Source organism: Gavia stellata, chromosome 12, assembly GCF_030936135.1.
Source record: "Gavia stellata isolate bGavSte3 chromosome 12, bGavSte3.hap2, whole genome shotgun sequence".
NCBI classification, from domain to species: Eukaryota; Metazoa; Chordata; class Aves; order Gaviiformes; family Gaviidae; genus Gavia; species Gavia stellata.
The window spans coordinates 7,917,698-7,932,400 of NC_082605.1; the positions used below are offsets into that span (position 1 = coordinate 7,917,698).

At 38.5% G+C, this 14,703-nt stretch overlaps 1 protein-coding gene across 12 annotated transcripts in view; it reads left to right on the forward strand.

Annotated features, from left to right (window-relative positions):
- The window catches only part of PBRM1 (polybromo 1), a 62,512-nt gene that overhangs the window by 37,249 nt on the left and 10,560 nt on the right, over positions 1-14,703 (forward strand). For 6 of the 12 annotated variants that reach the window (XM_059823090.1, XM_059823095.1, XM_059823091.1 and 3 more), the window contains exons 20-26: positions 52-209; positions 1,099-1,365; positions 2,427-2,572; positions 2,871-3,028; positions 3,714-3,897; positions 5,116-5,326; positions 9,574-9,775. In XM_059823090.1, the coding sequence (XP_059679073.1) occupies positions 52-209; positions 1,099-1,365; positions 2,427-2,572; positions 2,871-3,028; positions 3,714-3,897; positions 5,116-5,326; positions 9,574-9,775 (1,326 nt within the window). Of the gene's footprint in view, positions 1-51; positions 210-1,098; positions 1,366-2,426; positions 2,573-2,870; positions 3,029-3,713; positions 3,898-5,115; positions 5,327-9,573; positions 9,776-13,664; positions 13,824-14,703 lie in introns of all 12 variants that reach the window. The other 6 variants (XM_059823088.1, XM_059823092.1, XM_059823099.1 and 3 more) reach the window with 2 other exon arrangements.

Here is a 14,703-nt window from a genome sequence, read left to right on the forward strand (position 1 = left end):
TCTTTCTCCCTTCTCTCTCTCTCTCCTTTTTTTTTTTTTTTTTTTTTTAAGGAGAGAAATGGCTCTACGGCTGTTGGTTTTATCGACCGAATGAAACGTTTCATCTTGCAACACGAAAATTCTTGGAGAAAGAAGTTTTTAAAAGTGACTATTACAATAAAGTTCCTGTTAGCAAAATTTTAGGCAAATGCGTGGTCATGTTTGTTAAGGTGAGAGACTATTCAGACTAATTTGTTAAGCAAATAATAAGTTCTCTGCTGTTTTCTTGAGGAGGTGTAGGCATTTTAACAGAGACATTCCACTAATAAATAAAATAGGACTTGCTCCTGCATTTGCTTCATGAGATATGTAGTTCATCCAAGTGATGGTGTTTCTCAGTGCTGGTTCATTTGTACATATGCTTATTAGATAATTAGCCAACTGATTTTTCAGAGCACGTAGTAGAGAAGTTGCAGATAACTACTTAAAGGTTCCCTTAAAAGCATGTAGATTTAGGTTTGGTAGAGAGGGAGACTTGAATGGCTTGGTAAGAGGATCAAGTCTTTCACCTCTGTCTCAAGTTCATCCTTGTGCTGAGGATTTTTGGCTTGCTTGCAACATTTCTATCTCAGCCAGTTTTTAGAAGGTTTTTAGAAGGTAGTGTGTTTATATGGAAGAAAGTGCTATGGCTGCTGAGTATGTGAGTGGGTATCACAGTCACATATCAATGAGCGCAGAGCTTACTTCCTCCCTACCCCCAAAACTTGGTCATCATGTCCTCTTTCCAAGTCAAAGCTCAGAAATCTTGTAAAAGTGGCTTTGGGCTGCAGATATTGTACTTGTTAATGTACCATTTCAGTAAACGAATAAAACCTAACTTTTCTCACATGATAACCTGTACTGAATTTAGCTGCTTCTGAGGGTGGGATTTCTTGTTGTTTGCTTTTAATTTTTAATATAACTTGGATGTCAGCCTGGAAGAACTCAGCAGAAAGGCTTTATTAGTCTAAAAGTGTTTCTGAAAGAAACGTAGAAAAAAACGAGGGGGCTTTCACTGTGTGTCTGGAGTATGTGTGTGTGTTGCTGAAGTACTTAATCTTTTTTTTCTTCAATCTGCAGGAATATTTTAAATTGTGTCCTGAAAACTTCAGAGATGAGGATGTCTACGTTTGTGAGTCACGTTATTCTGCAAAGACAAAATCTTTTAAAAAGATTAAACTGTGGACTATGCCTGTAAGCTCTGTAAGATTTGTCCCACGAGATGTCCCCCTGCCTGTGGTTCGTGTTGCTTCTGTATTTGCTAATACAGACAAAGTAGATGAGGAGAAACACGCTGAAACATTGGAGGACAGTAAGGTGGGAGAAAGTATCCTTCATCTTGAAAAGGTATGTAAGATAACAAGTGGAACATCGATTATGTTTGACAGATAAAGAATGACAAAACGTGAGCCCTCACGACTTCGGTTTCACAGCATCCAGACACAGTAAATTTTATGTAAATATAATGTTTATATTATAAATTATGTTCTACACATTTGTAAATAAACACAAACAAAATATAAATAGACTGAACAGAAAATAAACTGTTTACAGGTTTGCTAGATTTTACAAATGCTTTCTTGTGATCATGTGAAGTGGTTGGTTTTTTTTTTTCTACCACTTCAGAAAAGAAAATTACACTTTTAGTCATAAAATAAATCCACTTTACATTGAGTTCTCTAACAGAACCTCAGAACAGAATACCCAGCACACTCATTGTAGGCTTTAATCAGACACTTAGTATATATTATTGAATTTATTCACATCATGACAAAAGAAGGAATTATTTCTACCGAGAAAGTAAAAACTTGTGGTGTCTTTTTCTTCCAAACCTTGGGGGAATAGCCCGTGTTTTCATTGGCTTTCTGAAATCCTATACTAAAAGGTCAAATAAGGCACAATGTGAGTTTTGACTAAAAAGTAAGAAATTAAATAGGGCAAATGGTATGAATTTACAAGCAGTATATGGAGTGTTCATATTACTGTATATGAGAGTTGAATCATTAAATTTCTATGTATGTTAACTAGGCCATATACTCAATTCTTGCCTCTTAAGCATGTTGTTGTGCTTTAAAACAAACCATCAAAATAAGCTGACAAGGCTTGGCTTGGTCAGTTAACTTTGAAGTAGTAGAACAAAAAAGGACCTGTAAATTACTGTTCTGGCAAAATTACAGCTTTGTGAAATAGGAAAGCTTGCAACATACATGGAGGGTATCTTTGGCTTTGCTATTTCATTTTTAAATTTCAAGGCCCCTCACTTTCGCATGTACAGCTCTGTTTAGTGTTTACCCATTTTTGGTAACGTAAAGATAGAGTGAAGTCTTTTACACGCACCTGGCATATTTTTATTTATGTGTTTTGATTTTCCTTCTCCCACAAGTTTCTAAATGCATATTCTTCTGCAGGACAAAGAAGATGTTCCAGTAGAAATGTCCAATGGAGAACCTGGTTGCCATTATTTTGAACAGCTCTGCTACAATGATATGTGGCTTAAGGTTGGGGACTGTGTCTTCATAAAATCACATGGGTTAGTGCGACCTCGGGTAGGAAGGTAGGTGCAACTTCTTTTTTTTGCAGTTTGTGTCTAGAAAAATAACTTGGACAAAAGACAGGCTTGTTGCAATAGGAAAAAAATCTTCTGAATTAAGCTAAATGTTACAAGCTCTTGATAGATTGAGGTAGAAGTTTAGCCGCATAGTAAAAAGGTGATACACTTGTACAGTTGGAATAGGCTGTTCTTCTGTACTTGTATTTTACTCACAGTCTTCCTGAACAACCTAGTGCATCCAGCTGTCTCATTTAAGAGGGATAGCTTTTCATTTATGTCAGTGGTTTGGTTTTCTTTCCAGAATTGAAAAGATGTGGGTGCGAGATGGAGCTGCATATTTCTTTGGTCCAATCTTTATACATCCTGAAGAAACTGAACATGAACCAACTAAAATGTTCTACAAGAAGGAAGTGTTTTTGAGTAACTTGGAGGAGACCTGTCCGATGACTTGCATTTTGGGTAATTATTAACAACTTTAAATCCAATGGACACTCTCTTTCTTTTCCTAGACAATCTGAAGTGATTTACAGCTATGCGTAGGCTTGATTCCAAGTATGTTTTTTCATATTGAGTGGAGGAGGAGAGTTTATTCAGTCCATTTCTAATATGTATTCCTGTCTTCGGGACCTGTAGTGAGAATTTTCTCTGTAAGGAATCTTTCTTACAATAAAGGAATTACACATATGATATCAAAGTGAACGGTGTCTGCAGCCAGAGAGCAGAAAACTCCATTATTCTCGCTTATTAATGTAATTTTTCCAGTATGTGTTACCTGGAAAGTCAGTCCAGAAGGAGGCTGAAATTTGGTTTGTTGCATAAGATGATGACTATGCACTTTGTTTTGTAGTTATGATGCTGTGCTAGATCACTGATCAGTGATCATGGGGTTTTGTTATTTTGCAGGGTTTTTTTTATTATTATTATTATTTTCTTTAAAAAAATCCAAAAGCTGCATTAAGTTCATGTAGGTTTCTTGTGAGTGGTATTATTTAATAGGGATATCGATTGGTGTATTTTCCGTAGTTGCACCAAATACCAGGAATCTTCCAGACTTACTAGACTGGCAAAAACTTGAGTTTCCACACTTTTTGTAAAATGTGTGCAAATGTGGCTGCCTTCTTACCCAGCTTTTTCATTTCTGCAGGAAAGTGTGCGGTTCTGTCATTCAAAGACTTCCTCTCCTGCAGACCAACAGAAATCTCTGAAAATGATGTTTTTCTTTGTGAGAGCCGCTACAATGAAAGTGACAAACAAATGAAGAAATTTAAAGGGCTGAAGAGGTTTTCACTCTCTGCAAAAGTTGTAGATGACGAAATATACTATTTTAGGTAAAAATGTGATGGGAACGTGGGGGTCACCTGACCACTCTTCTGTGTTGTGGTGGACTGAGCCTGGTTGGCAGCTAAGACCCCACCCAGCCACTTGCTTACTCCCCTGCAGCGGGATGGGGGAGACAATGGGAAGGGCAAAAGGAAGAAAAACTCCTGGGTCAAGGTAAAGACAGTTTAATAAGTGAAGTAAAGCTGCACATGCAAACAAAGCAAAATAAGGAATTAATTCACTCCTTTCCATCAGCAGGCAGATGTTTAGCCATTTCACGGAAAGCAGGGCCTCGGCATGCGTAATGGTTACTTGGAAAGACAAATGCCATAACCCTGAACATCCCCTCTTCCTCTTCCTTGCCCCCAACTTTTATTGCTGAGCATGATGTCATATGGTATAGAATATCCCTTTGGTCAGTTTGCGTTAGCTGTCCTGGTTGTCTCCCCTCCCAGCTTGCCCACCCCAGCCTACTTGCTGGGGGGGCAGAGTGGGAAAAAGAAAAGGCCTTGATGATGTGCCAACACTGTTCAGCAATAACTGCAACATCAATGTGTTATCAACACTGTTGTGGTCACAAATCCAAAACACAGCACCTTATGGGCTACTATGCAGAAAATTAACTCCATCCCAGCCAGACCCAGTACATGTATAAAAGTCATTTGTAGGAGAAGATGAATTTTGACTAATCACACTTTTGGAAAGAAGTCCAGATAACATCAGTCTCTTCATGGTCTTAATACCAATGGATGTTTTCTTTTTCTTCTCCTGACGTTAGTAAAAGTTGTTACATTATCATTAATTGGTAAATTCAGTTGGATGTTGTTAAAATACTTAAGTCCTCATTACGGGTAACAAATAGCTTTCCAGTTGGTGAACATAGAACTTAATATTTTTATTAATATCAAACTTAAGTAAAATGTAAAATCTAAGGAAGATGTAGTGTTAGCTGTCTTCTATTGCAGGAATGAAGTATTTGCTGCATTGAAATCCCCTTCTAACTCATAGAAATCCTTCAGACAAGTGACTGAAATGAAACACTGGCCATAGACATCTTTCTGCTCAGTATTCTGAAAGGATGCACAGGCACATCCTGAGTCACCAGTTTCCATGTTGTTCAATGATAAAGAAAGAAAAGTTGGTTTTCTCTTCAAAAATATATGCTATGTCCTGTAAAGTATGAGTATATTCTCATCTGCTTTTTGTCTTCCTCCTTCACCTTTCAGAAAACCCATAGTTCCTCAGAAGGAACCATCTCCACTACTGGAAAAGAAGATTCAGCAGCTAGAAGCAAAATTTGCTGAGTTGGAAGGAGGTGATGAGGACATGGAAGAGATGGGAGAAGAGGAAGGTGATATGGCTGAAACACCTTCTATGCCTCAGCTTCAGACCCCATTAGCTAGTGAATTGGATATAATGCCTTATACACCACCACAGGTAAGGATCTTCCTTGAGAAACCTTTAACCCTTTATATTTCGCATTCTTTCCCCAACCCAAATAAACAAAGAAACAGTAACATTTTATCGTATAGACAGAAGAGATTTATACTTCAGTTTACGAGTCTATGGAATAAATTACACAGAACAGTTTTGGCATATCCAATATGATATCCAGGTGATAATATTTAAATCCATTAAAATATTTTTAAAGGAAATCATTCAGTTGAGGAAAACTAGGGTACATTTTTGTATGGTATGTTGACATAGTAGGTTTTCTATGACACTTGTTCAGAAATATCAGGTCCTTATACTAAATATAAAGTTGGGGTGTAAGGGTTTAATTGTAATTCTTAATTTGCCTAATGCCCATTTTGAGCTTTTCCTTAAATTTTGAAAAAAGCTAGCATTTTGGGTGTTACAGTTTTGCTACATTTTTAGAAAATGCTGTGTATCATCAAAGGAAAAAAAATAATCACTTTTTTAGTATTGAGTTAAATGTGTTAAAAAAAATTAGAACTGGATGTCCTAGAAGCTTTAGTATTAATTTGCTGATAAATGGATAGGAAGTAAATGAGGAATCGTGTGTGGTTATACGCTGCTTAAATGGGGCACTTTTGATCCCCTTCCCTCTTGCTGTGTTTCTTACACAAGCCCTGGTATTTATGTAACTGAGTATTGAAGCAGGGTGAGGAACTGCTTTAACTGGAAAATAACCTAACCAAAAAAGTTTGTTTGCAACTGGATTAAACCCTTTATCTGTCTCATTGCATATATAGAATCATAGAATGGTTTGGGTTGGAAGAGACCTTAAAGATCATCTAGTTCCAACCCCCCTGCCATGGGCAGGGATACCTTCCACTAGACCAGGTTGCTCAAAGCTCCATCCAGCCTGGCCTTGAACACTTCCACAGCTTCTTTGGGCAACCTGTTCCAGTGCCTCACCACCCTCAGGGTGAAGAATTTCTTCCTTAGATCTAATCTAAATCTACCCTCTTTCAGTTTAAAGCCATTACCCCTTGTCCTATCACTACATGCCCTTGTAAAATGTTCCTCCCCAAGCTAACGCCAGCATTAAAGAAGCAATGGGAATGATCTGCTGGGAACAGGAGGGAGTTTCAGACACTTTTGTAACCAGCAATATAGATTTCTGCTGCATTACACTGACTGTGAAGTGACAACCTCATTGATAGTTGAAGAAAGGATGTGACCCCTGGCTAGAGATAACTGTCATCAACTCTTCTTCATGACATACAAAGAAATGGAAAGCTTTAGCTTGGTTTGATTGTGATTTTTGCCATGTTGGGCAGACCACCAAATGTATTTTCATGTGCAAGGTTGTCTCGCTGCTCTTGTTTTTAGGTGCTGAATTTCATAAGTAGCATGAAAACTCTTGCAGAGTATTACAAAGAGAAAGCAGTGTTAACTAACTAATGTAACACTTTAGGAAGGGGAAGGTAACTTTTTATAAATCAAAATATTACCATTGTTAAGCATGGCAGCTACCAAAAACAGTTTAAATAGGGACCATTGGACATTAAAGATGTCCTCAAACTGCCTTCTGCAGCATTCGCTGTCTTTTGATCTCCTTTGCTTTCTGGCTTTCTACGTAGCTGTGTTTATGCTCAGATTCCCTTGAGAAGTTTTATTTAAATACTAATATATAATAGCTCTTTAAAAAGCCAGGTTGACAGTTGCATTTTTTTTTTTTTAATTGTTTGTAATGGGGCAGTCTTGCAGATCTTTCAGGATAACTGGTGAGAAGTCAGGCTTAATGGATATATCCAACATGTGTGTATATACCTTTAGATAGATGTGAACTCTGAAGTCTAGAAAATTTAAAAAACCCCAAAAACCCAACCAACCACACAAAAAAACCAAAACCCCAACAACCAAATAAGGAAAACTGAAAAGGATCAATAGCAATGCATGCTACACAAATGCCCTGGCAGATTCCTCACACTGCTGATTTGGAAAGAAAAGGCATGTTGTGTCTGAGCTGGCATTCAGAGCACAATTTAACTCTGGTGGAGAGGAAACTAACATATAGCACAGAAATAAACTTTCTTCTTCAGATAATCTCTTCTATTAATGTCCCTACTGAAAAGTGTCTTTTTAAACAGAGCTCCTAGGAAAAAGGCATGTGTTTGCTTCATGTTCTCTTAAATGTATGGAATTTTATTTAACAACTGTTAAACCCCAGAACTTTTAAACTTTTTTTTTGTTCTGATAACAAAGCAGCTCTTACTACACCTAAGGGTAAAAGGAGTCAAAACAAGTGCATATGTGGTATTGTAGGGCTTGACAAATAGGTGGATGATGCTCTCCTGCTGCAATTTGCTGTGAATCAAGTTGAACCTAAAAAAGATGTGCAACTTCATTTTTTTGCTTTAGCAATATTGCTGAGAAAAAGCAAAAAAGGGGGTCCTGGTTTATTTCTTCTCTTAACACATCTAAAACTGAATATGCGGTTATCTGACTCAAATGGAAAAGATTATGTTAATTTAAAAATGGTTGTATTGTACATGTAAAAGAACAGAGAATACAAGAACTGAATTCAGAATTCTTACAGTTTCTCAAAGTCCTGTTTGCCTTTCCAAACTGATGGGTAGGCTTTTACATTAGATTACTGTTATTGAAACTGTTGCAAGCACTATAAAGGCAAAACCAGCTGATAAACTTGTACCTATCTAAGTGCAGATGTATAAAAGGCCAAATATATAATTAGATTTTCCTGTTTCTGAATTTGAGAACTCTCCATCTCCCAACGTGGGCTTGCCTGAGAAGCCAGGATGAGTTGTACGTGCCCTGTGTGTCTTCCCAGAACCTGTGTGGAGTTTTCTTCACTTCCTCCATCTTAAGCACAAACCTAAAAGACTTCCTCCCAAAAAGACAAGTGTTGTCTATTAGGTTCATAATGAAAACATTAAGGGTGGATTGCCATTTGAAAATTAATACAGTGAAGTTTGGAATAAGATACAAGTATGCCTCAGTTTATCCAGTGCCTGCCTTAAACTGACAAGCAAGACTTTTTAAGCACCTTGGTATCGCTGAAGCTTTGTTTTTAGATGAGAGAAGAGTATTGAACTGCGGGGTCAAAGTGGCAAGTAGAAGAAGTTAGTAACAAGGCCAGAATTTCAGGATAGGAAGAAAACAGTTGCATGAGTTTTTCTTTCCTTTTTTCCCTGCCAGGTATTTGGAAACAATTACACTTTTCAAGATGTGAGAAATTTGTAATGTTTGGGATATGAGAAGGGCCTTTTGAGGATTTTGGTATGATGATATATTTCTGGGCCTTATTGATCAGAGTATGGGTGAATTATGGTCTCCTGTGACAAATGTAGGTGGAAGGAGCCTTCAAAAAGGGGGTTACAGCTGTGGTATCTCAGTGGTGGTTAGAATAGGTTGAATTTTTTGATGGCTGGAAACATCAAGGATCACTCAACAGGAGCATCCATGGTGGGAAAAGCAAAGGAGCAGAATTTTTGTTACCCATCAACTTATAGAATGTGATGTGAACCTGTTGTGCAGGTAAACAGTGATCAGCAAAACTGGGCTTTGCGTTTTTCAGGGAGAAATGGCTACTTATGTAATGAGAGGTGAACACTAGAGAGAAAGGAAAGTCTGGCAGGCAAAATAGAAAGCATTTAGGGATGAGAAAAGTGGAAGATTGAGCCAGGCAGGGGAGGGGTTGCAGAGGCCCCGGAGGAAATGTGGAAGCATTTCCCTAAAATGTGCAATGGCAAATAAAATGTTTTACTCAACTTGCCTTGGTGATATTTCTGAACAGCATAATGGATGAAATCCGTGACGTAACACAATTATTTTTATTCTCTTCTGGCCTTCCAAATAGTCACTTACTTGCTACTCGGCCTTTCTTAGTCCTCTTGTTCAGTTTGGAATTACTTTAGCTAATAGTAAGCATTCTGTGTTGTCTTACTGAGAATTTTTTGAAGCCTCAGTTGTAAAGGTGGCATTATGTGTGGAGCGGTTGAAAAGCATCAGAACATTGTGATTTTCTCTTTTTTTTTCTTTCCTGTGTACTTTTCGTAAGTGTGTGTGTGTGCTCTTGTCATACATCGGTAGATGCAGTCTCTTTAGGGGCTGTAAGGTTGGATGGTCCTTGTGCAAATAGGTTCAAGAGAAATGCAGGAATATTTAACATGCTGTTTCTTACAGCTTTGAATTTTGTATGTCGAGAAGCTTATCTTTCGTACACTTGTGGTCATAACTGCCTTTTCTCACAGTCCACTCCCAAGTCTGTTAAGGGCAGCACCAAGAAGGAGGGATCAAAAAGGAAGATCAACATGAGTGGGTACATCTTATTTAGCAGCGAGATGAGAGCTGTGATTAAAGCTCAGCACCCAGACTACTCCTTTGGAGAGCTCAGCAGACTTGTAGGAACTGAATGGAGAAACTTGGAAGCAACAAAGAAAGCAGAATATGAAGGTAAATAAAAACTAAGATGCTAAACTCTTTTCTGCTTTTTTTTTCTTTCTCAATGCATTCGTTACTGTTACTCAGATGACAGGTTTAATAAAAGAAGATATTTATGTTTGTGTTCTGGACGTACCTTAAAGAGAAGTTCATATTGAGAGATGACTGAAGAGGAGCAAAGAGCATGTTTAAGTTATGTAGTGCACAACTGATAATTTAAATGTCTTTGCCACAAATAACCAAATGAACAAAGACCAAGAAAATGGGGACAAATTAGAAGTAAAGGGGCATGAAGCCCCTGGGCTGGAAGTCAGTTGGAAAAATGGTTTGTGAAAGTTTCCTTAAAGGAGGACTGGGGGGAATTTTGGGCAAGAAGCTCTTCAGAACTGTAGTGGCAGGTAAGAAGGCTTGCAGTGGAGTGGGAAAAAGTTCTTTTATTAACAGTACTTAGAGTCCTAAAAAGCTTTGGTAGAGAAAAATCAAGGATACAGAATCTGTTAGACTGTAAATATGACCTATTGTTCAGTCTCAGTATTAATCAACTGTTGTAACTAATTTTGTTGAGAGATTTCATATCCTGAAGTAAGTCTAGGAATATTTCATAGGCATGAGATACTTTAGACCTTTCTCTCTTTCTCTCTCTTTCTTTCTCTCCTACTGATATTGGTCATTGTGTTTCAACTTTATTTGATTAAAATAAAATACAATTGATCCTTAAAAGCAGGTCCTTACCCAAGCCAAATATATTGGCTTAACATCCGTAGTTACTACTCTACTTAATTAATGTGTCAACACTTCCAATATAAAACCCATTTTTTTTAAAGCAACTTCGCTGCAATTTTACTGGAAGAAAATGCTATTTTGGATAGGAAAGTTTCAACACCCTAGAAAGTTATTGCCCTATTAAGTTAAAACTTTGCTTTTTTAAAAATGAGATTTGATAGGTTTTCTGCATACTCATAACTTAAAGGCAGCCTTGATCTTCAAACTAGAAGTTTGCATGCTATCACTTTCCACCCTCAGCTGTCTCAGTCCTTTCTAAATTTGCAGTAGTACCTCTGTGCAATTCTGGAGAGTAATACAGCACCACTCAGCTATGTGCAAGTTTTCTTTGCAAATGCTGTGAAGGGAAACGGTAATGCTCTTTCTTTGTGAAACTGCTATGGCCTTACTTTTTTCCTGTTGTAGTTTCCTTTTACACCCTTCTAGGTGCGCGTGGTATCTTTTTATTGACAGGTCCCTCCTTACAGCAGTAGGATGGTTAGCATGTCATCGCTTCCTAGCTTAGAGCAGCTTGATGTCCTGCACTTCTACAGGAAGGCACAGCTGTAACGTACTGGTAGCAAGTGTGTGTCCGCTGCGTTAATGATTGCCTAAGTCCTTCCATTTTAATCCTCTTTCTCACTTAAGTATTTCCAAAGCTTTTGTGTTTTGGGCTGCAGTTTCTCTGGCTTGGTGTCTGCCCAGAACTAGACTTACTTTTATTTGTTTCTGAGGGGTTGGGATGGGGTTACAAAGCGTCCAAACTGTGTTTGCTTACCATGTGTGAAAGGAGAGAAACTCCTTTTCCACTGTGATGAGTCAAAATTCACGTGCTCTCTAGTGAGGATGTGCACCAGGGAGCAGGGAACACATATGGTTTAACACCTCAGTGAAAAAGTGCCTTTCTGTGTTCTGGTGAAAAGTAGTTTGCATTTTAGATCCATTTTGACCCACTGAAAATTTAATTTGCTATATGTGCAGGGTAATAGTTGTTTTTCTAGCAATAGCTGAGCAAAGAACAGGCTGCATTGGAAATGCCTGCATGGCTAACTGCACTGTGAAAACTCCTCAAAATAAAACAAAATAATGCACGGGATTGAGGTAAAAGCCTGTTTTAAGGAAAAGCTCTGTTCAAAGCAGAAGGTCTCTTTCCTGTCTCTTGAGGTGTGTTGGAAACGTTGTTCAAATGATCTCAAGTCCTGGCCTAAATGATTTGGGTTTAGTATTTGAGTATTAAGGTGAATGCTCAAGGCTGAACTTTTAGACACCTGCTCCAGTTCCCTTTGGCAATGTTGTTTCATCTGTTAGTTCTGTGGCAGTCACGGCCTGGATAGAAACTAGGTAAAACCTCAAGTACTGTCCTACATCAGGTCCTTCTTCAAAGCTCAGCACTCCAAAGTCTGATAAAACTGCACACTTAACAGTAATTTCTCATTCATCAGAGTGTCCTCAGAACTTTTGCTTTTGTCTGACCTTTTATTTTTTTTTTTAGCTGGCCAAAAGTAGGTGAGAGTCAGAACAGCTGTTTCATCTTTTCCCCAAATGCTTGCTCTGCTCTGAAGAGGATTATCTCATTTTTCTACTTCAGGATCTACCTTTAAATGTCTTGTGTATTTTGTGCGCAATCGCATATGAGTTGCCTGTAGTAAATTTAGGAGTTTCTGTGCGTCGTCATCTCTTCCTGAAATTATAGAAGTGAAAAGGAAGGAAATGCCTTTGGAAATGAAACTGGTCTTTCAGTGTACGGAAGTACTTCTAGAAGCTGCACAAACAGGTTCTACAGGAGACAAACGCGTCATAGACATTTGAAGTCATATACTAGAGAAAACAAGTAACGTTGGCAGGATGCATAACTTAATCTCCTTGATGAACAACTTAGCCTTTGTTTGACAGAGGACCTTGATTGCTGTTTTAGTGACAGTTTTCATCTTTCACCAACTGCAAGAGAACTTCTAGCCCTGCATTCACTGTTATTAAAATTTGCTGGACATGTATGCTGCATTCATTTATTCTTTGTTGTTCCTCATTGCGTCAGTCAGATACAATGTTCAGAGTAAACAAATCAGCAACTTGCATGCCCCCAAAGCACCTTGAGTGGGCATTCAGTATATCTCCTTTTTTTTTGTTTGCTTGGGTTTTGTTTTTTTTGTTGTTTTTTTCCTTTCTTCTTCCCATGACCCTTTGCCCCTCCCTTACTATAAAATTGTCCTCTGGTCAGATTCCCCTGCAGTAGATCTTCTGTTCTTGCAGTCACAGTGAGAAACTTGATTGAGATAATGACCAGATTCATCGTACAAAGGACACACATGACCTCCAGTGAGCAGCACAATGTGAGTTAGACATCTTCAGAACAAAAAAAAACCAAACAAACAAAAAAAACAAAAAACAAAAAACAAAAAAACACAAACAAAAAAAGCTCAAAGGGGACCAAATGGGGAAAACAGCAGAAAGAGGCAGAGAAAAATATTTTTCGTTCATCAAACTGCTGCTTGTTATGTTCCAAGCACTAAGGACCTATCTACACTAGGGAAACTTTGCAAATGCTTCCCGACTTTGCCACCGCTTTTCAGCTGCATCAGTAGCAAAATATATGGGCAGCCCAAGAATAAATGGGCCACTGGCTGGCACTGCTGTCTGCTATTTGCATCTTACTTTAGGGCACGTCTGACAGACATGGTGCTTAAAAATTCCCGCAGAAGCTGGTAGCGGATCTACGTGAGAGCTGCTGGCCTTGGCTGTAACTGGTTTAGCTGAGCCAGTGGTGTCAAAAGAGGGAACATTTTGCCATGTTTTCCTAGTGTGGACCGAGCCTAGTGCTGGACTGCTGCTTCATGTTGGTAACACTGGTGTTATTATCAAATTTGTTCTTTGACTTTTTAAATTTTTGTTTTATTATTTATTTTTATTTTTTTTTAAAAAAAAGATAAAACTTTGTGGAATATTTTTCATGAAAGGTTCTCTAAAAGTCTTAGCTGCAGCCACATGAAATCAAAACATATGCTGTATAAAAAGATTCATCTGTTCTACTTTATATTTGACTAAACTATGCCAGTGTTTGACTAGTCCTTTTTAATGAACAGATAATATTTTGAAATTCTGGGTTACAAAACAGAACTGAAAATCTAAAATACTTTTACAGAGCGGGCAGCTAAAGTTGCTGAGCAGCAGGAGAGAGAGCGAGCAGCACAGCAGCAGAATTCCTCCCCCCGGGCAGGCACTCCTGTCGGGGCTCTTATGGGGGTGGTGCCGCCACCAACACCAATGGGAATGCTCAATCAGCAGTTGACACCCGTTGCAGGTAAAACGTAGGAGCTACGACCATTTTTTCCTCATCCACTATATCAACCCCCTTCATAACTCTGAACACTCTCTGGGGTCACTTTGTTCTTACGGAAGAAAAAGCTCGACCTCTTCAGTCTTTCTTCATAATGAGTATACGTAACCGCAGCAGTAGCCTGATAGTCCCACGTTACTTGCTCCAGTAGTGCGTAGCCTATTGAAAATGCAGGGGAAAAGGGTCCTCCTTGTGCGGTAGTCCTGTTCTGTTTGTGTGAAGTCGTGTTTATTCACTCTACTTTGCAGAGTTCATGTTCAGCCCTGCCACAGCAGGAGGGGAGTGAGCTAAATACTCTTTAGTGCATGCAGCATCAGTGGAAATGGTAAAGTAGGAGGCAATTTTTTTTTTTTTATTGTCAAGAAGGTGAGAGGCAAACAGAATTCAAACCAGATTTTAAATCCAACAAAAGCTTTACAGAATTGCTGATTAGACACTGGTAAGCAGAGCAGACTAGGATCTGGAGCCATTGCAGGAACAAATATGAAATGCCAACATTGCTGGTTTTATCAGGTGATTCTAGAATAGCACTGAGCTTCGAGAACTCTTCCAGGAGGTCCCTGTTGCTGGGTGTTGTGCTCGTTACCAGTGGTAACCTGACTTGAGTTCGTAGGGAGTACACTCAGAGTAAGTATTTTCAGGATCAGATCTGAAGACAATGTAGTCCACTGGAGATTCTTGTATGGGAATTGGTCATACATCGGTGAGAAAATTAATTAGGTATGACTTGATAGGTTGTTTTCCTTCCCCCATTTCTAATTAAAATAATTACATTACTTCGGTCAAGGTCAAAATAATGCCAAGTAGGTAAAAATGAGTATTTGGAGACTTTTTGTTTTGAGTT